This window comes from Ipomoea nil, unplaced genomic scaffold, assembly GCF_001879475.1.
Source record: "Ipomoea nil cultivar Tokyo-kokei standard unplaced genomic scaffold, Asagao_1.1 scaffold0679, whole genome shotgun sequence".
Taxonomy (NCBI): Eukaryota; Viridiplantae; Streptophyta; class Magnoliopsida; order Solanales; family Convolvulaceae; genus Ipomoea; species Ipomoea nil.
Window position 1 is genome coordinate 42,382 of NW_017617107.1, and position 19,773 is coordinate 62,154.

The following is a 19,773-nucleotide window of genomic DNA, read 5'->3' on the forward strand; positions in this document are numbered from 1 at the left end:
GCATCATAAATTGTTCAAAAATGCACTATTATGTGCGGTGCGGTGCGATGCATTTTTTTATTGTGTGGTGCATTTCCGAACACTGTGTGGTGTATTTTTGCATACATAATGATAAATCCACACTGATCGCACGAGAAGCACGGTCCGCATTTGAATCAGTATATATATATATATATATAATTGGGTATGATACATATGATTATACTATGTATTATTGGTATGGTAAAAAATCTTATAATTATATATAAGAAAATAAAGCATAACAAACATGGAATTATCACACTATGATACGAATATATAAAATCTTCCAAAAGGTTGAACTCCAACCCTAAGTGTCCCACACACTCCGACCCGACAGAGCATTTGGGAGGGTGTAAATCATGGTAACTCAACTGAACATGAACCACAGAGGCTAGATCTTTGCTCACTGCACACAAGGAACCCCCTCACTTTGAGAGGTAGCTCTCACACTGCTGCTGGTGAGACTCCATGTCACTCTAGAAACATGAGAGCCAAATTATATTATTATCTTATTAACAACTCAATTATATAATCTCTTCAGAAATAAATAAAATCTTGAAATAGTTTAGTTTAGTAGGTTAGTCAAGGGAGTCATAGATTTGGTCCATGTCACTCTAGAAACATGAGAGCCAAATTATATTATTATCTTATTAACAACTCAATGATATAATCTCTTCAGAAATGTTATTTATTTGAATGCAAAATGCATAGCTCAATCATTCAGTAAACAAATTAAAGTTTGTATTACATATAAGAGAGGTTAGTGGGAAGCATTATGAAATATTGAAATGGCAATAAAGACACAAAAAGGGGTTGACCATTTTTGATTTATGATTAGGATTTATGTTGTTCCCAAGGCTGGGCATGTGAGTGAAGGTTTAATTTAATGAAAAGATAAAATGCAAGTGTCCTCTTAGAACTTGTTGGATTAGTGCATGCATGCCCCACTTGTTTACTTTTTTTTTTTTTTTTTTTTTTTTTTTTTTTTTTTTTTTAAGGATGTTGCTCTCCATGTTTTCCAACTTTTGTTTTTCCCCTTTTGACTATGCTCTTTTGGAGTTACTTTTGGACAAGCTAGACAAGTTACTTCCTTTCTTCCTCCTTTTGGGTACCTAGTTTTCTTTCATCCACAACTTTCAAGTTAACTTGTTGGGAAATATTAATATAATTTACAATGAGTTAATTAATTCCGGATTTAGCCATCTTTTCAATTTTGTTTGTTATTAACTTTTAAAGATATCAAATTTAGTCATGAAGTATTGATGAATTCTTTAGAATTGTAATCCACTATAAGATTTTTCACGTGTGAACTTTTAATATTGATAATGAAATTAAGGCTCGTAGAATAAAGAAATTAGGATTTTGTTTCACGCGTGTGAGAAACAATTGGCACAGTGGTCATGACTTTTCAATTTTCCTTCAATATAATGTTAAAGATTCACACATGCATGGAAAAGTTAATAGTGGATTAAAATTGGAAATGATTCAATACTTAAAGACTAAATTTGATAGTTTTAAAAATCAATGACTAAAATTGAAAATAAGTGATAGTTAAATTCAGTGTGTGTTTGGTTTGCACATGGAAACCGGAATCGGAATGTGAATCAAATAGTTGGTAATGATAATGGGTTTTGGTGAAAGTATTTTGCATGTTTGGTAGTAGGGTGGAATTGGAATACTTACCAATATTGATGTTTGGTTATGTATGACTCTATAATATAATGGGAATAAATGTTTAAAAATACAAAACTAAAAATCAAAGCAATTGATCCTAATATAATGACATCCAAAGCACCAATATGAACAAAAAATTTAAAAAAAAAAATATATGAAGGATGTAGTGAAGAGGGATAAGATGAAATAATACACGTTTTTAATTAGGGAATGAGACTTTTACTTGAATGAGTAATCAAATCTCATAGTTGTAACCAAACAATAACTATATGATTTTTGACAGGATAATAGGGCTGGCACCCGACCCAGATTACAAGTGGGCATCCGACCCGGCACCACATGGAAACTAACGGCTAGAACCCCAACTGGCAAAACTCCAACGGACAGAATTCCAACAGGTGCCACATTTTACTGCCATTGAAGTCACCATTGAAGTCACCATTGAAGCCACTATTGATGAGAGTGAATTAAAGGCTTAGGCTCCCCATTTATGTCCCATGTTGTTACCGTTAGGACTTTAGTATAAATGGGGCTCTCCTCAACTAGCAAATGACACACTGTATTTTCTATACTGAGACTAAGGCAATACAACTATTGTTACAATCCGTTACTCTAATATTATTATTACCGGTAACATTTGGCTCTCCTCAGCTAGCAAAGGACACACTGTATTTTCTATACTGAGACTAAGGCAATACAACTATTGTTACAATCCGTTACTCTAATATTATTATTACCGGTAACATTTTTACCGTCAATTTTGATTCATATTCCTGGTGTGTAAACCCATGAACCAAACACACCCTTTGAATTAACTCGGCATAACTGTGGTTCTCCCGGCCACATAGGATGTCACAGGTACTTTTATGTTCATAACTATTTTCTCAAGTTATTGAAGCACAAAGAGCCAATATCACATCTACTAAGGCTCAATCTTACAACCTCCCTTATAAGGGAGCAACTTGGTGTTATTGGACTACAACGTCATGAACTTAACACCTCTAAAAATTAGATGTGGTTATGTACTTTAATGCTCTTTTGTTTTCCCTTCAGATTTTCATTTCCTTTTTTTATTCGTTGCTTCCTATTTTCTATTTTAGAAAATATATTTATCCATATTCATTTGCTCTATTTTCCTTTATTTTAAAAAAAAAAATTAAAAAAAATTATTGCATCTAATTTTCTTTTCAATAAAAATTAAAGCTAGATATATGATCCCTGTCTACCTGGAAATACTGTCATTATTTTTTATCTACCAAAACAAGAATGTTGCACACATTTCATCTAGCCTAGAAACATCTTCGCAAAGCCTAGTACAAAATCTAGGACAACTTACAATTTTTAAGGGAGGCCATACCCACAGTCATACCTCTCATAAAAAGGTCCTAGTTATCTTAGTAGTACAAGTAATACTATATATCCTCTTACTTTATAAATTTTCCTTTTTTAAGTGAAAAAAAAAAAAAAAAAAAAAAACAGAAGCTATAGTTATTATACGAGGATATGGATGTACATTAAATAAAGTTTTACTTGTGTGTAATAGCATGTAAACCATAAATTAGAAATAAATTAAATCATACTTGGAAGACTTTATGTAACGAGTTAGATAAAAAAAAGTTAGCAATAATTGAACTCGTAAGTTTCTAGTATTGATTTTAAATTTCATTTTTAACTCTTTACTTTCATGTCATTCTATGATCAATATATATATATATATATATATATATATATATATACACACACACACACACACACACACACACACACACACACGATCAGATGCGGTGATAAGCCTTTTGTGAAAGATGGGGTTTAATATCAGCCATTGGTCTAATCAAAATCTAATAGCCCAGATTGAACACAGATTAAAAAAATGTGATGACAAATTGGTTTTTTTTTTTTTTGCATCTAGGTCAAATTTAAGGTGCGTGGTTTTCCTTCTTAAGGTGCATGGATTTCCTTCTTAAGGTGCGTAGTTTTTGTGCTGTGTGCTTAATGTACGTCAGTTGTTGAAACTTAAGGTACGTCGGTCTAAAGCTTTAGGTGAGTGGTTTTCCTTCTTAAGGTGCATCAGTTGTTGAAACTTAAGGTGTGTCGGTCTAAAGTTTTAGGTGCGTTCTTAAAGTGCGTTGTTTTCCTTCTTAAAGTGCGTTGTTTTCCTGTTTAAGGTTCGTCGTTTTCCTTCTTAAGATGCCTTGGTCTAAAGCTTTAGGTGCGTGGTTTTCCTTCATAAGGTGCGTTGTTTTCCCTTTTAAGGTGCGTTGTTTTCCTTCTTAAGATGCGTCGGTCTAAAGCTTTAGGTGCGTGGTTTTCTTTCTTAAGGTGCATTGTTTTCCTTCTTAATGTGCTTTGTTTTCCTTCTTAAGGTGCGTTGTTTTCCTTCTTAAGGTGCGCTATTTTACAGTTTGCTTCTTTAATTCTAGTGATGCGTGGATCTCCAATTCCTTCTGAAACGCTTCTATGCTCGTTTGTAATTCATTTTACTTCATTGTAACAATTCTGGAATTTTTGGACTATTTTTTGTTGTTTCTACAGTCGATTGTGTCTTGTTAGCCTTGTCCGAACCTCTTGGACATTCTGGAAATTTTCCTGTATCAATCGCAGCATGTTGCACCAATTCTGGATTAGTTTCCAAGTAGTTGCCATTGATTTGTGCGTTTTTTGAAAATTCTGAAAAATCTGAAAGGGCGTGCCTTTTTTTAAAATTCATTGATTTAAGCCGTTGATCTAGATTTGATCAACGACTCATATATATATATATATATATATATATATATATATATATATAACATTTTTTGTTCATTTTTTTCATCAATAAAATTAACAAATAAGAAAATGAAACTTTTAGTCGGTCAATTATGGTGAAATAGTCAGTTCATCAATTATTCTGACTTCCATATCTAATCCCCTAGTTAACATTTCCGTAAAACATATTACAAGAGTTTTAATTACTTTCCAAAAGTAATTATATCATTTTGTTTAGATCTGACAATTATGAACACGATCCGTTAACATGATACAAAATCAAACACGAAAATAACGAGTAAGCGTTTAGCCTTAATGTGTCTCGAGTCGTTAACGGGTTGACCCGTTAAGGACCCATTATGTTTCGTGTATTAACGGGTCAACCCGTTAAACCTATTAATTGTGAAGAGATTAACTGTTGTGTTTATTGATTGTAAAGCACACCTATATATAGTACATGGAGGAGTGAAGATAGCAGGAAGTTACAACCAAATACAACTAGTCTATAGAAGCACAAATAGAATAAATAACAACTAAAGAAATACTAGCCACATATTGGCTTAACACGCCCCCGCAAGATGGAGGATCCGTCGGACACTTCAATCTTGGACCGAAGCTGAAGAAAGAGGCGACGACCCAGTGACTTAGTAAGAAGATCGGCTAGTTGAGCTGAAGACGAAACGTGCCGCACAACTAGCGTACCATTTGCAACCAAATCCGGGACAAAATAGTAATCCAAGGCGAGATGCTTCATGCGGGAATGAAACACGGGATTCTTGCAAACGTACATGGCGCTCAAGTTGTCACAAAACAGGACTGGAGGCTCAACCAGCCCCAATTTCAACTCTTGCAACAGATTTTTGACCCAGAGGACCTCAGCTGCTGCATTTGCCAGGGCCCGATACTCCGCCTCCGTGGATGATCGCGAGACAGACTTCTGACGCGTAGACTTCCAAGAGATTAGATTATCGCCTAGGTACACCAGATATGCAGTAGTGGAACGACCCTCAGTGGACGGTCCACCCCAATCTGAATCAGTGTATACCCGCAACGAAAGGGGCTGACCTGCATGTAGCAATAAACCATGACATGCGGTTCCTTTTAGATACCGCAGGAGGCGTTTGGCGGCTTGCCAGTGTAACTCCGAGGGTGCATGCATGAACTGCGAAAGCCTGTTGACAGCAAACGCCACATCCGGACGTGTAATCACCAAGTACTGCATAATACCAAGCAAGCGACGAAACTGAGTGGCATCAGTCGCAACATCGGACGGTCGCAGCGGTACCAACTTCTCTGAAGCAGCCAGCGGTGTTGAAACATCCTTTGCACCATCCATCTTGAACTGCGTCAGTATGCCAGTAATATACTGACTTTGAGACAGAAAAATTCCACCACCAGTAGGAATGACCTCCACGCCCTGGAAATGATGTAAAGTACCAAGATCTTTAAGGGCAAATTGTGCTGACAGGGACCCCACAAAACGATCAAGCCAGGTAGAGTTATTACCTGTCAACAAAATGTCATCGACATATACTAAATAGTAGACAATTACACCTTTGGCGGAATAAACAAAAAGTGAAGCATCAGCTTGTGACTTAATAAACCCAGACCGCTGCAGAAACAAAGAGAGTTCCTGGTACCAGGCTCGCGGGGCCTGTTTAAGGCCATACAGAGCCTTCGTTAATTTGCAGATATGGGATAGATACAGCGGATCAACGTAACCGGGCGGTTGGTCCATGTAGACTTCCTCATGTAAAGTCCCGTACAAAAACGCGTTGTTGATGTCCAATTGGCGCAAACCCCAGTTGTTACTCAACGCAATAGTCAGAACCAACCTGATGGTGACCGGTTTCATAACCGGGCTATATGTCTCAAAGTAATCCCGGCCAGCAGTCTGTAAGAAGCCTTTGGCCACAAGGCGTGCCTTGTACCGATCAACTGAGCCATCAAGTTTACGCTTTACACGGTAAACCCATTTACAACCAATGGGAACCCCAACACCGCGAGGAACCAGGCACCACGTTTTGTTACGTTGGAGTGCATCAAACTCTTCGTCCATAGCTTTTCTCCACCGAGCATCCTTCAAGGCCTGAGCCACGGTAGATGGTTCTAAAGTGGGAGGTAAGGGATGCGTTGTGGTGTGGTTGATAACATAGTCAAAATACCTGGGGTTAGGACGACGTGGTCTAATGGAGCGACGCAACCCATCCTGTGACTCAGAGGCATCGGACGACGACTGCTCGGGCTGACAGGGTGGTTGATCGGTTGTAGTAACAGTGGGTGATGAACGACGGCTGGTTTGGTCATTTTCTGAGATAGTGGGAGACGGTGTTGGAACGGGTGTTGGAACTGGAGTCGGAACTGGAGTCGGAACTGGAGTTGGAACTAGTGTTGGAACTGGTGTTGGAACGGGAGTTGGAACTGGAGTCGAAACTGGAGTTGGAACTGGCATTGGAACGGGTGTTGGAACTGGACTCGGAATTGGAGTTGGAACTGGTGTTGGAACACCCACGGGCTGTACTTGTGTAGACAAAGTAGACGACTTGCACAAGATACTTCGTGATTCAGAATCATGAGAATCAGAAGGTAAGCTATTAGATGACTTTTGCAAACCGTTATAAGGAAACACATAAGGCACAAATCTAACATGTCTAGATACATAAATGCGATTCGAACTGTAATCTAGACATTTATAACCGGATTGGGTGGTTGAATAGCCAAGGAAAATACATGGACGTGACCTTGGTTGTAGTTTCTTGGTGTTATAGGGACGCAACCAGGGAAAGCATAGGCAACCAAAGGGTTGTAACTTATCATAGTTGGGTTTTTGTTTGAACAACACTTGATAAGGAGATTGATTACCTAATACCGGAGTTGGAAGTCGATTGATGAGATAGACGACAGCCTGAAACGCGTGAGACCAGAATGAAGAAGGCAAAGAAGCAGCGTGAAGGAGTGACATTCCATTTTCAACGACATGCCTGTGTCTCCGTTCAGCCATGCCATTATGCTCAGGTGTATGTGGAGGAGTCAAAAAATGCGAAATGCCATGAGCATTGAACATCGAAATTAATTTAATAAACTCCCCCCCCCCCCCCCCATTGTCAGAATAAACTGACACAATTGACAGACCAAAAAACTTCTCCACTAACCTTTTAAACTGAGGAAAAATCAAAGAAACATCAGACTTTCGTTTTATAGGATATAACCAGACATACCTAGAGAAGTGATCAACAAATATAACATAATAAGCAAAGTCATCAATAGATTTTTCCGTCGGACCCCATACATCAGTGTAGAGCAGTTGTAGAGGCCTAGTGCTAACAAGTGTGCTTTGGAAAAAAGGTAATTTATGACTTTTGTATACATTGCATGATTGGCAGGAAAACTTGTTTAGTGCTGACATAGATATGGGAACGTTGCAATGTTGCAACACACGATGCAACACCTTATTAGACGGATGGCCTAGACAATGGTGCCACTGGGAAACGCGAGACAGCTGCATGGAATTAGATGTAGGTTGACGCAAGAGAGGTGCATAATAGACACCATTAATGTTCGCCCCCCGTAGTAACGACATCCCCGTTCGAAGATCCTTCACAAGAAAGTGGGAATCAAAGAATTCCACCGACACTTGATTAGTTTTGCACAATTGCGATATGGATATTAAATTATTATGCAACTGTGGAACACGTAGGACATTTTGGAGAGTGAACACGGAAGAAGGAGTGAGAATAGATGACTGACCAATGTGAGAGATGTTTAAAGAATTACCATCGCCCAGTCGTATCCCATCAGGCCCATTATACTCGGTGAAAGTGTGCAGAGGAGACATATCTGGTGTGGCATGGTGAGACGCCCCGCTGTCAAACATCCACGGCGTAGTCGCTCCCACAATAAAATTAGCTGCAGGTGACTGAGACTGAGGAAATGTAGAAGCCTGCACGGGAAACACATTATGGGCCTTTAAGAACTGGGCTAACTTACGGCAAACACGAGTTTCATGGCCAACAAGGTGACAGAATTGACACACAACACCAGGTCGAGTGTTGCTGTTGTGCAACCAATTCGGTCTATTATTGCCATACGTGTTGTTGGTGTTGTTGCGGGACCTCCGATCGGCAGTGGAGTGCTGACTATTGCGAGAAGCCGAAAAGAGATTGGCAAGCATCATCAACTTCAGCCAACTGACGCTCATGATCTGTGAGCACATCGACTAATTCTCCCAAAGAAATGGGTTTGTCACGGACACGAACGGCAGACACGATGGAGCTGTACTCGTCCCCTAGTTGTGTTAAAATGTACACAACCATGTCTTCATCAGAAATAGGGCATTGAGCCAGGGCGAGGTCGTCAGCTATTGAGCGCATGTCATTCAAAAAGGCGGTGACTGACCGATTACCCTTCGGATTTCTGGTAAGCTTGGCCTTGAGGGAAATGATCCGTCCTCGGGAGGCGCTAGCATAGTTAGCAACGAGCCGTTGCCAGGCATCACACGCAGTGGGTGCGGAAGCTATAAGAGGTTGTATGGTGTCTGAAAAACTCCCAAGTAAAGCACTGGTAATTATCTCATCTTGGCGATACCAATTCAAATGTGCTGGATTCAGAGTTGTTTGTGCAGTATCATTGAATTTTGCTGGTTCTTTGATAGAACTATCGATGTATCCCATGATATTAAAGCCAACCAAGGTGGACTGAACTTGGCGTCTCCAGACAGGAAAGTTGAGGGGGGTGAGTTTGATAGGAAAATTAGACGGAGCATTGAGGTGAACAATGTCAATGGTGGTGGTAGCCATGTATATAAGACTGGCAAAAGAGGAGAGGAAAAAAAAACTCCTTAGGGGAATATGGCTCTTGATACCATGTGAAGAGATTAACTGTTGTGTTTATTGATTGTAAAGCACACCTATATATAGTACATGGAGGAGTGAACATAGCAGGAAGTTACAACCAAATACAACTAGTCTATAGGAGCACAAATAGAATAAATAACAACTAAAGAAATACTAGCCACATATTGGCTTAACATTAATAACCTATTTAACCTGTTTACACGAACCTGTTTATAACCCGCTAAGAACAATTGTCATTTAGTTAAGAACCACTATCATGAATGAGATTACAAAAGATATTATGAACATGACTAAGGATGAATGTACTACATTAGGCCAAGATCCTACACCAATTATTGATGTTCAACAATCTGAAATTTGAATTTTTATTGTGTTCAATTTTATTCTAAAAACTAGTATGGACTTCTTTAATTATGATTTTTGGATGTTATTTTACCATTTTATGAATGTTATAAATTGAATATTTTTTAGTTTGTTTGATGGATTGAATTGTAGGTTTTTTATATATATAACTTAATTTTAAATTTTAATTTTTTAATATATTAATAGGTTTAGCAGGTTTAAACGGGTTTCGTCTCATATCGTGTCGATACAACCCGAAACCTGTTAACGAAACGTGTTTATCGTGTCAACCCGTTAACAAATTGTGTTCGTATTCGTGTTAAAAATTTGAACATGTTAACCTTAACGTGTCGCGTCCGTGTTTAGCCTTATCATGTTCGTGTCATTATCGTGTCGACCCGTTAACAAACCTGTATACACGAATTGTCGGGTCTAATTTTGTTGTAATGTTCCGAGCTAATGGTATATCTTACCCCATAATTAACCACTTAGGTTGGGAAAGAAACAGTAATAATTAGAATAAGCATATAACTACTCTCTTTGAAAATGAGGAAGAAGAAGACAATGAAGAGAGGATAGATTAGAATTGAAGTATTTGGTTTGAATATATTTTGCATAGAACCCGGAAACACATGTGCAGATCATCAATAAAATACTACAATTGATGTACCAAATTGTCAAATCTTTTGAGACTCTCTAGGTAAATCATATATGAATATGATGAAGCCAAAATCTTCATTGTCCTTTCTCTTTCTTTTGCCTTCCACTGTTTCAACCTAACCTTGTTGGAGTTTTTAATTCTTTAATTTTTTCCCTTATTTTTTTTTTTCTCATTATTATTAAGTTCACTCAAACATTCCTCCATGCCTTCAATTCCTCTCATAATAGGTCCCTACTCCCATACTATAATCTATAGGTCTTGCTTGCTAGCTTTACTAGTAGTATTAAAATGAAGGAGAATTAAAATTAGAATCCATTGATAGTGTTAGCTAGAACTAAAGAAAAATTATTAAAGTGGCCTTAAAACACTTCTAAATAAATGGATTTTGAGGTAATTATCTACTAAAACTAACACTAGGTATGCAACGGTTTAGCGAAAGATTGCACCGGTTCTAAGTGCAATCATGACAATGAACGGCTAATGCTTTAAACGTCAGTTATGCTCGTAAGGACTTAGTTCAATGGTTTAGTACGTAGGCAGTATTTGAAAGAAGAGACCAGATTCAAACTTCTACAGATCTCGTGGGCAAACCGACATTTGGTCATATCTTCCTTTTTATCCCAAATATTGAAACATTTGATTTAAAAGAAAGAAAAGATTGCTTAAAACTGTAGGGGGGGAGGAACAGGAAGAATCCATCAATGATCAAATGACACAATGACAGCAACACTATCCCACCTTTCCCTCTCTGTCTTCTTGCTCAAGTCTTTATAAATACCATACCCTCTCTCACACTCTCCACTCACACTCACTTCTAAACCAATCATTTTTCTACTCTTCCAAACCAAAACCTTAGAAACACCAAAAACAACAACAATATTTGTTATAACACTTTGACAACAATTATATTATTATGTCTTCATCCAACACCCCACCATCACAACAACCATTTAGCCTCTTTGAACCCATCCGCACTCCCACCGGATTCTCATGGCTACAGCGCAACACGGCGGTAGCCCAGCCGAGCGAGAAGCGGGGGCGGCGCAAGCAGGCGGAGCCGGGGCGGTTCCTAGGCGTGAGGAGGCGGCCGTGGGGGCGGTACGCGGCGGAGATCCGGGACCCCACCACCAAGGAGAGGCATTGGCTTGGCACCTTTGACACTGCCCAAGAAGCTGCCCTAGCCTACGATAGAGCTGCCCTATCCATGAAAGGCGCCCAAGCAAGAACCAACTTCATTTACACCACCGATTCTTGTTACACCACCAATACAAACAACCCCTTTGATCTCCACCCCCACCCCTTCGTCCTCACCTGCACCCCGCCGGAGAAGAAACCCGCCGCCGCCGCCGCCGCCAACCCACCGCCGGTGAACAACCACGGCGGCTCATCGGATAATGAATCATCCTATGGCTCTTCCCCTCAAGAAAACACTCTTTTCTTCCAATTCTCCCCACACGAAGAACACAATAACTCTGGGTACTTGGATTGTATAGTGCCGGATACAATCTTGAAACCCCCCAACACAAAAACAACAAATTCCCAAGAAACCAACGAAAATGGAAACTATTACACCACCACCCCACAAAATCTTCCTTGGTTTTGGGAAGGCCAACAGTCATGGGATATCATGAATTCATGCGACGACGAAGACCTCACCGCCATACTAAACAACAACAAGAAGAAAAGTTCGATGTACGAGGTGAGGAATGCATGCATGGGCATGGGAAATAATGATGAAAATCCAGCCATTATTAATGGGAATGCATTGAGCTTTGATGATGAGGTCATGATGATGCAAGGAGGGGGAGCTACTTCTTCATCATCATCAACAACAACTTGCTCTTATGCCTTTGGAGATGCCAATGACTATGGCTACTCCCTTTTCTAAATGCATTATTAATATAATCCCAAAGTTGATGTGGAAATTAAAGGAGGAGAACTTATCTAAGTTAGCATTTTCTTTGTTATTCAAATACTGTCTGCTAAACCACTAAGTTTAGCATGTGCGGACTGGCTAAGTCGTCACCATTATATTTTCTACTATGACCTAATGGGATTGCATGAAAATGGTTTTAATGTTTTTTTTGAATATGAAATTTTGGCCCCTCTTTTTATAATGTGGGTGTAATATTTTATTTGTTAAGACTTATTATAATGAAGTAATGGTTTGATTAATCTAATACATGTCTTGTGTGTGTTTGTATAATGCAATGCAAAAACCCTAAAAATATTGCATGAACCTTATTATTATAAGTGCATGTTCTTTTGGAATACATTGGATTTTGTGCTACTCGAATCATTATGTTAATTAGGTACCTTATGCCCATAGCATTGATTTTTTCTATTCAAAATAATGAGCTATAATAACATTTCAAAAAAAAAAAAAAGCTATAATAATATAATATCTATTATTAAATTGTCTCATTTTATGTACTAATTGCTTAACAAGACTTAATTTATAATTCAATTTTTAATAATATTAAGTTCAATACTATTATATAAAATTTATTTATTTAAAAACTATATTAAAAATACTATTAAATAAAAATAACAATAATACTTCGTGTGTCATTCATTACTATAGCTTCATTTCCATAATTTTATATCAAACCTTTAAATGGTTGGTGGATATGATTTTTTTTTTATTTTCTTTTTTACAGCAGAACATAGAAATAACTAAACAGACAAATCAACAAAACAACCGACATAATTACTGTTAGGGGCCAGTATTTAGTGAATAGATGTTTTGAAGTAATATAATATTTCCAAATTAAAAATCTCATATAATAATCTAAGAATATGAGAAGAATGTAAAATAAACTAATAATAAAGTTTGGAATCTCACATTTTCTAAACCAAACAATGAAATGTGATATTATAAAATTTACATTTTTTAAGTTATGTGAAAGAACCAAAACCCCTTTACTACTTAACTCTACAGGACTTGGCTCTTTAGTATATATAGGGATATATCAATATTAATCCAAAATTGATGAGTTGACCCCATAAGTTGATGACCCTAAATTTAGTGGGCTAACTTGATAATCTAAGCTATTTTAAGGTTATTCTTTGTTTCACAAGGAATGTGACACAAAATATATAGAAAATTTATATGTAAGTTCATCTTTAGTTATTCTTATTAAATTTGTAAATAAAATTTTAATAAATTTATTGCAAAATAAAATATTTTGTATGAAAATAAACAATAATAATAAAATTTTTTTAAAAAAAAACTTATTTTAATTATTACATTATAGTATTATTTTAATTATTACATTATAGTATTATTTTAATTAAGTCCACCTGATAAACCTGACAGCCTGAAACTAATGAGTTTGCCCAATTGACATCTCAGCTCTTACCACAATATAATCAACACTAAGCAGGGTTGGTTCCCAAACTTTCTTGATGACGTAGATTTGCAGAACATATGAATCAAAGTAATAATTAAGGAAAGTGATATCTAAGATGGCTCCTCACATGAAAGCTCCACAATTCCTTCATGTAAACCTTGTTCTTTTATTATTATTATTATTTTTTTTTTTTTTTGGGGGGGGGGGGGGGGGGGGGGGTGGGCGGGGTGGTGTACTTCTGAGAAAATAGAAATATATGTATGACCTTAAGAATCATATAATGCTGCTAAACCATGAAAGGTTTGAGGTGGTACACCAATTTCTGGCAAACCTAATTTTTTGCAAAATTCAAACAACTCAAGTTCATTATGCCAATTACTATAGCCCTATTATCTCTTTCTCGACGAAATTGAAACTCAACCTATTACCTTCTCCCAAAAGGTTGAGTCCCCGACTCCAATGGCTTCCCAGTTCCCACACCCTGGCCCGACAGCATTTGAGAGGATATAAATCACGATAACTCAATGGCTTAGCATACAAGGCCAAATGCATAATCCCCACATTGCCGCTAAAACTCAACCTATTACCTAAAAGTGGATGTAACCACTATGCTACACCCCGAATTAACTTTGGGTCCCATAACTCCACCCTCCAAATTTTTGTGCACAAAGAAATAGTTCAAGCAGCCTAGCAAGCAAATACAAAAAGGAACATCTATAATCAACATCATGAGATATGATCATTGCCACAAGGTTATATATGATCATCCATAAATTAACCTAATAATCCAACAATTTGAATCTATAACAACCCTATTACCAAATCCTTGTAACTTATCACATCTTAAAAGTGAGAAAAGCCAAGAACATGAGAATCCTATGAAAGCACCACATCATTGGAACTCATGAGAATTGAAGCATGTACTATCAAAAAGTAAATGGATAAAAATAAAAAGGCATTTCTTACAAAGTTACAGTATGAAATGTGTATATGATGGTAATTTATCAGGTCCTGAGTAATTCATATATCGACATGACAAGTATTGATCTTATCACATAAAATGCAGCATAAACTAACCACTTGCCTTGCTTGTTGTTCTCGGAATCATCTGTTTTTGTTTCCCCGCTAGAAGAGCTCCAGACAAAAAGGAGACTTTGAAATTCACTCCTAATTAGTCAGGTCCCAATTCCTATGAGGGAGGTGAATGAAGTAAACGGGAGAACAACGGAGTAGGAGGAATCTTTTCGGTCCCTAATTTAAATGACTACAACATAAATAAACACAAGAAAGCTCCAAAATTGGGCACAAATACAGACTAAATGGAAAGTGGGGCATTTTCTTTTTGGTTATTGGAGGTTCTTTTGGATCTTTGACGAATGGAGTTCACTTATTGACAATGGGGTTTGATTGTGATATAATGATTTTATGAGATCAAGACAAGAAGCTTCCTATGACTGGGACTACCACCAAAAATAATTCTGCATAATTATCATTGAGCAATGAAAAAAATGTGATCACTCAATCTTTTAGCTCACCTCCATGACCCATACTACTGCTCCCACTCGCAGAATAACTCTGTCCAGACTGCTGAAGACCAGGACGGGGAGCGGGACCCGTCACTGAAAATATCGAACCAACTGTACCACTAGAAGTGTTCATGGACGATATCTGGGTAGAGAAGGCTTCCGTGTTGGATCCCGAGGTGAGATTGGGCCTTAAGTCTGAAGACGAGGACGATGGAGCCAAAGTGCCCATAGAAGATCCAACGGGGAAGGGAGCAACAGGCATATCGGCAAGTGAAGATGCAGATGGACTATAACTCAGTGTTCCCATAGGATGGTCAAATTTGCAAGTAGGTCCAAATTTGCATACCCCGTTTTGTGAATAGTGTAAGCAAACCGGTGCATCCTAAAAACAATTAAAAAAAGTCGAAAGCAAGTTTGCATCATTAATATATACAAAACACAGGTGAAAGTCAGCCCAATTACAATGAAAAGCTTCAATTTGACGAGTCATGATGCGAAGTGGTATAAATATTCAATCCAGGATTCCAGTATTCATGCATGGTTTGTGTTTCAACATTGGATCAATTAGCATCCTTTAAATTGAACAGACTGCATATTATGATGCCTTACCGGACGTAGAGGAAGACCAATGGGGCTTAGGACAAAATTTGCTTTTGATCCACTCCATTCTTGTGGATGATGGTATCTACATGAAGATCCATACTTACAATCCCCGGTCTTCATGTAATATTGGCATTCTGGTTCACCGGGCCTTTCGGGAAATGCATGTTCTCTCTGACTGACCCGTGAAGGACCAGTGGCAGAACCGGCATACATATAAACTCCTGAATAGGCAGGGGCCGAAGGAGATAATGGCGTTAGGCCGTAAAATTGTCCAGCTCCAGCAGCCGACTGAGTACTGGGGGAGGCCGCGGGATTAACAGGTGCCTGTAGTGCAGAATTTTAATGACAGCAGTAAATAAGTAAATAAGTAAATTCCAAGTCAAGAACAAAAAATAGTGACATTACAAAAATCTCTACCGGATAAGGAGTCCAACCCCCTGGAACTGGAACTACCCCCGGGGGAAACAACATAGGGCTATAAGCTCCGGGCATATACGAGCCATGAAGCAGTGCAGGCCTCGCAATTGACCAGTTGCCGGCCATTACTCCAAATTGTTGAGACGATTGAGCAGAGGGAGACTGCACTGCCGGATAAATGGACGGTGCAGCAGGCAACGGTCCAGGTGCAGCAGTTGGTGCTGGCATTTCTGCACCAGCGGGCTGCGGATGATGAAATTTACAGGTGACCCCAAATTTGCACTGCCCTGTTTTCATATAGTATGAACATTCCTTTTCACCCTGTTACAAGAATTTTATTAGCGAATTTAGTACATACTTCAGAATTAATATCAGAACAACCATAACATAATAATCCCCAAAAAAAAAAAAAAATGAAAACTGTGCAAGAGCAGACCGGTCGCAATGGGTATCCATATATATTCATCATCACTAGGCTTGATCCACCTCCCTGCCTTGGGTGGTGATACTTGCAAGAAACACCGAATTTACACATTCCCGTCTTCATATAGTACTACAAATTGAAAGTAGAAAAAATCCACAAATAAGTTTTTTTTAGTACTAATACCACTGTATACTTCTACAATCAGCCAGTAGAATAAGTTTCAGTTCGATAGACATAAACCAAGGCAATTGAAGGAACTATCAATGAAGATAAATAGTAACGTAGCACAATTTCAGATCCACAGAGACAAATAACATGATCAGATGGATGTAAAGCTCAAAAATGCTGTACTGCTGATTCTGAACAAAGAATGGCAAGCAACAAATAGTTGTACATCTTCTTAGATAGACAACTAAAAGATGGACTACAAACACAGCATAATAGCAAATGCAGTGATCTAGAGCAAAGTTTTCAAATTCTAAAAATGGAAATCATCTCCGTCTTTCAAGGAAAGAACATCAAAATCTGATCACGATCAATAGAAGAAGTTGTAACATACAGAACTAAAAGACCAATTATCAAGGAGTGTGCCAGAAATTACTTATAGTTTCCATCTAATTAATCAACCAAAATAAGGAAAAGGACAAAACCATCTTAACTCTAAAATAACTAATAGAAATAAAGTGGTTGTTTATCTTACTACAACCATGGCATTTCTATCAAGTGCAATTTCCATTGCTACAAAAAGCAGCATCATTCACATTGAACATTAAAGATAAACTCCATTAACCCCTAGACACTATATCAAGAATTTGAATGCAAATATTAAAAAACGGAACAAAACATAAATGCATATCTAACAGGAAAATGATCAGACAGTTTAAAGTTAGAAACTTTTGTGGACCCGCAAAAAGCATTCAAAAGTGATAGACAAACTTCCATTTGAACTGAACCATCAATAAAGGATCAGATAGTAAAGGAGAATGTCATATACAGATCATATCACATCCCCAAATAAAAAAAAAAAAAAAAAAAAAAAAAAAAGACAAGTAAAACAGAAGCTTAAGTCTTTTAAAACCAACATTGGGAAAGGTAACACAAAGTATAATTAGAAGAAAAAGCTTCCATAAGACAAATTCATTATAAGCAAAGTAGAACCTCCCTCTTAAATACACTAAAGAAGAACAAGCTGCCAATCCACAGACCATTTATCCAAAGAATGGAAAAAGGACAAATTCGCAAATAAGCAGAACAGAAGCTCAAGTATACTGTAAACAATAAGGAGCAGCTGGAAACATTATAACAAAAGAACAAATCTCCAGCAACTGAACATTCTCATTCTCATTCTCACCTATTTGATAATTCACTAAACAACCAAAACCAGAAAGCATGGAAATTTACCTGACAAAGCGGCTGACCCACTCTCTCTGGATACTCCCCTCCACTAGCCCTCATAGCTCGCACAGCCTAAACCGGTATGTATATCGATAAAATTTAGTCAATGCATGTCAAAATTTCCTAGTTTAATCCAACAATTCAAGATCAAAACTACAGTGATTATCAACAAATCTACACAAAACCCCAGTATAAACCCGAAGTGATCATTAAGATCAACCCAATTCGACCCTCCAAAAACATGATCGCTACAAAAAAAATCGAAAGTTTATGAGAATCCTAACCAAGCTACGGTCCCGGGGATGGTTGAACCGACAGCGAGCGCCATAGCCGCACAAGCCAGTCCGCAAGTAATAGATACAATCGGCGTCGTTAGGGCGCTCGGGGTAGGATTCGGGCCCACCACTGAGCGACAACTGCCACAAAGGCTCTGCATTTCATCACACTTAAAAACTTCAAACACCGGCCCGCATTACCGCAAATTCCGGGGAAATTCACATGAAATTCAAATGCAACTCACCTTCGAGCCCCGTCGTCGCCGCCGAAACCACGCCGGCTGCTCCTCCCTCCATTGCCTGGGTCCCACTATGCCTCTCCATTTTCCTCCTCCCCTCCCTCCTAAACACAACCACGCCTATATTACCTATACACACTATACACACTATTATGTATATGTATAATTAAACAAATATATACATATACATATATGTATGTACGGATGATTATGTATGTATAAAGAAAGTGCAGGAGAGAGAGAGAGTGGGAATGGGGTTTTTGATCAGTTTTAGAGAGAGAAAGCGAAAGGGAAGGGGTTTCGTGGTGGGTTGATTTTTGTGTATATACTTCACACTTCACAACCACTGTGTGAATTCTCTCTCTCTCTCTCTCTCTCTCTCTCTCTCTCAGCTTGTGTCAGTCTCCCTGTCGCTCCTCAATTTTGGGTTTTCTTTTTTCTTTTTTTCTTTTTTCAATATTTAAAGGTTAGGTAGTTTAAGGACGCGCCAAACAGAGAAGTACCTGTACCGCCTCATCTTCTTGCGCGGCATTTCATAACATTACCATATTTACATTAAAATCCAAACCTTTTAGTAGAGAGCTTTTAGATGAATTATTTAAAGCTAAGTTATGTTTCTCTATTAATTGTTTGAGAGAGAGAAATAATTGGTCATATCGTCCACGGTAATATGTTGTTTGTGAGATAATTTGAACATAACCGTTATCACAATCATCACATTACTAGATATTAGAAAAAGAAAACATAACCGATCGTATTAGATGTAGTAATACGATGTGTGTGAGAGAATTCAAGTATAGCAATTATCACCATCATCATATTACTAGGTACAATAAAAAGTAAAACAGTTGATCATAACGCTCACAATAATATATTATTTGTGAGAGAATTTGAGCATAGATCAGACAAATGGTCATAATGTCATATCGCCCACCGTAATTCACTGTTTGTGAGAGAATTTGAGCGTAATTGTTATCACCGTCATCATATTACTAGATATTGCAAAACAAAAACAAAAACAATTGGCCACATCGCCCACGGTAATCCGTTGTTTGTGAGAGAATTCAAGTATAGTCGTTATCACAATTATCACATTATTAGATACATCAAGAAGAAAAACAATTGGCCATATCACCCATGGTATATATATATATATATATATATATATATATATATATATATATATATATATATATATATATATATATATATATATATATATATATATATATATATAAGCGAGTT

At 37.7% G+C, this 19,773-nt stretch overlaps 3 protein-coding genes across 5 annotated transcripts; 1 reads left to right on the plus strand and 2 right to left on the minus strand.

Annotated features, from left to right (window-relative positions):
* Positions 1–8,576: 8,576 nt before the first annotated feature.
* LOC109174975 lies at positions 8,577–9,236 on the minus strand. The gene has a single exon (XM_019324222.1). It carries the CDS (start codon positions 9,234–9,236, stop codon positions 8,577–8,579), a length of 660 nt encoding a protein of 219 aa, XP_019179767.1.
* A 1,964-nt stretch (positions 9,237–11,200) lies between these two features.
* LOC109174960 (ethylene-responsive transcription factor ERF086) lies at positions 11,201–12,229 on the plus strand. Its single transcript, XM_019324202.1, has one exon. The coding sequence runs from the start codon at positions 11,210–11,212 to the stop codon at positions 12,182–12,184; it is 975 nt and encodes a 324-aa protein (XP_019179747.1). The 5' UTR covers positions 11,201–11,209; the 3' UTR covers positions 12,185–12,229.
* Positions 12,230–14,570: 2,341 nt separating this feature from the next.
* On the minus strand, positions 14,571–18,894 carry LOC109174957 (zinc finger CCCH domain-containing protein 32-like). 3 transcript variants are annotated; one of them, XM_019324200.1, is made up of 8 exons: positions 18,535–18,893; positions 18,299–18,444; positions 18,021–18,086; positions 16,632–16,748; positions 16,196–16,516; positions 15,785–16,102; positions 15,185–15,557; positions 14,571–14,838 (listed from the first exon to the last, which is right to left on the minus strand). In XM_019324200.1, the coding sequence occupies exons 1-8, from the start codon at positions 18,611–18,613 to the stop codon at positions 14,825–14,827; spliced, it is 1,434 nt and encodes a 477-aa protein (XP_019179745.1). In that variant the 5' UTR covers positions 18,614–18,893; the 3' UTR covers positions 14,571–14,824. The 3 variants fall into 3 exon arrangements, with proteins under 3 accessions (XP_019179745.1, XP_019179744.1, XP_019179746.1); XM_019324199.1 differs by having other exon boundaries at positions 14,571–15,557; positions 18,535–18,892; XM_019324201.1 differs by lacking the exon at positions 18,021–18,086 and having other exon boundaries at positions 14,571–15,557; positions 18,535–18,894.
* Between the last annotated feature and the right edge of the window lie 879 nt (positions 18,895–19,773).

What these genes read in the sequence shown, in the direction of transcription:
- LOC109174975 (XM_019324222.1), bottom strand. Translation starts at nt 9,236, where the DNA reads ATGGCTACCACCACCATTGACATTGTTCACCTCAATGCTCCGTCTAAT.
- LOC109174960 (XM_019324202.1), top strand. Translation starts at nt 11,210, where the DNA reads ATGTCTTCATCCAACACCCCACCATCACAACAACCATTTAGCCTCTTT.
- LOC109174957 (XM_019324199.1), bottom strand. Translation starts at nt 18,613, where the DNA reads ATGGAGAGGCATAGTGGGACCCAGGCAATGGAGGGAGGAGCAGCCGGC. An exon ending in TGGGTCAGCCGCTTTGTCAG is followed by an intron (nt 16,749 to 18,020) that starts GTAAATTTCCAT and finishes TTCAATTTGTAG; the next exon opens with TACTATATGAAGACGGGAAT. An exon ending in GGGGTTGGACTCCTTATCCG is followed by an intron (nt 16,103 to 16,195) that starts GTAGAGATTTTT and finishes TCTGCACTACAG; the next exon opens with GCACCTGTTAATCCCGCGGC.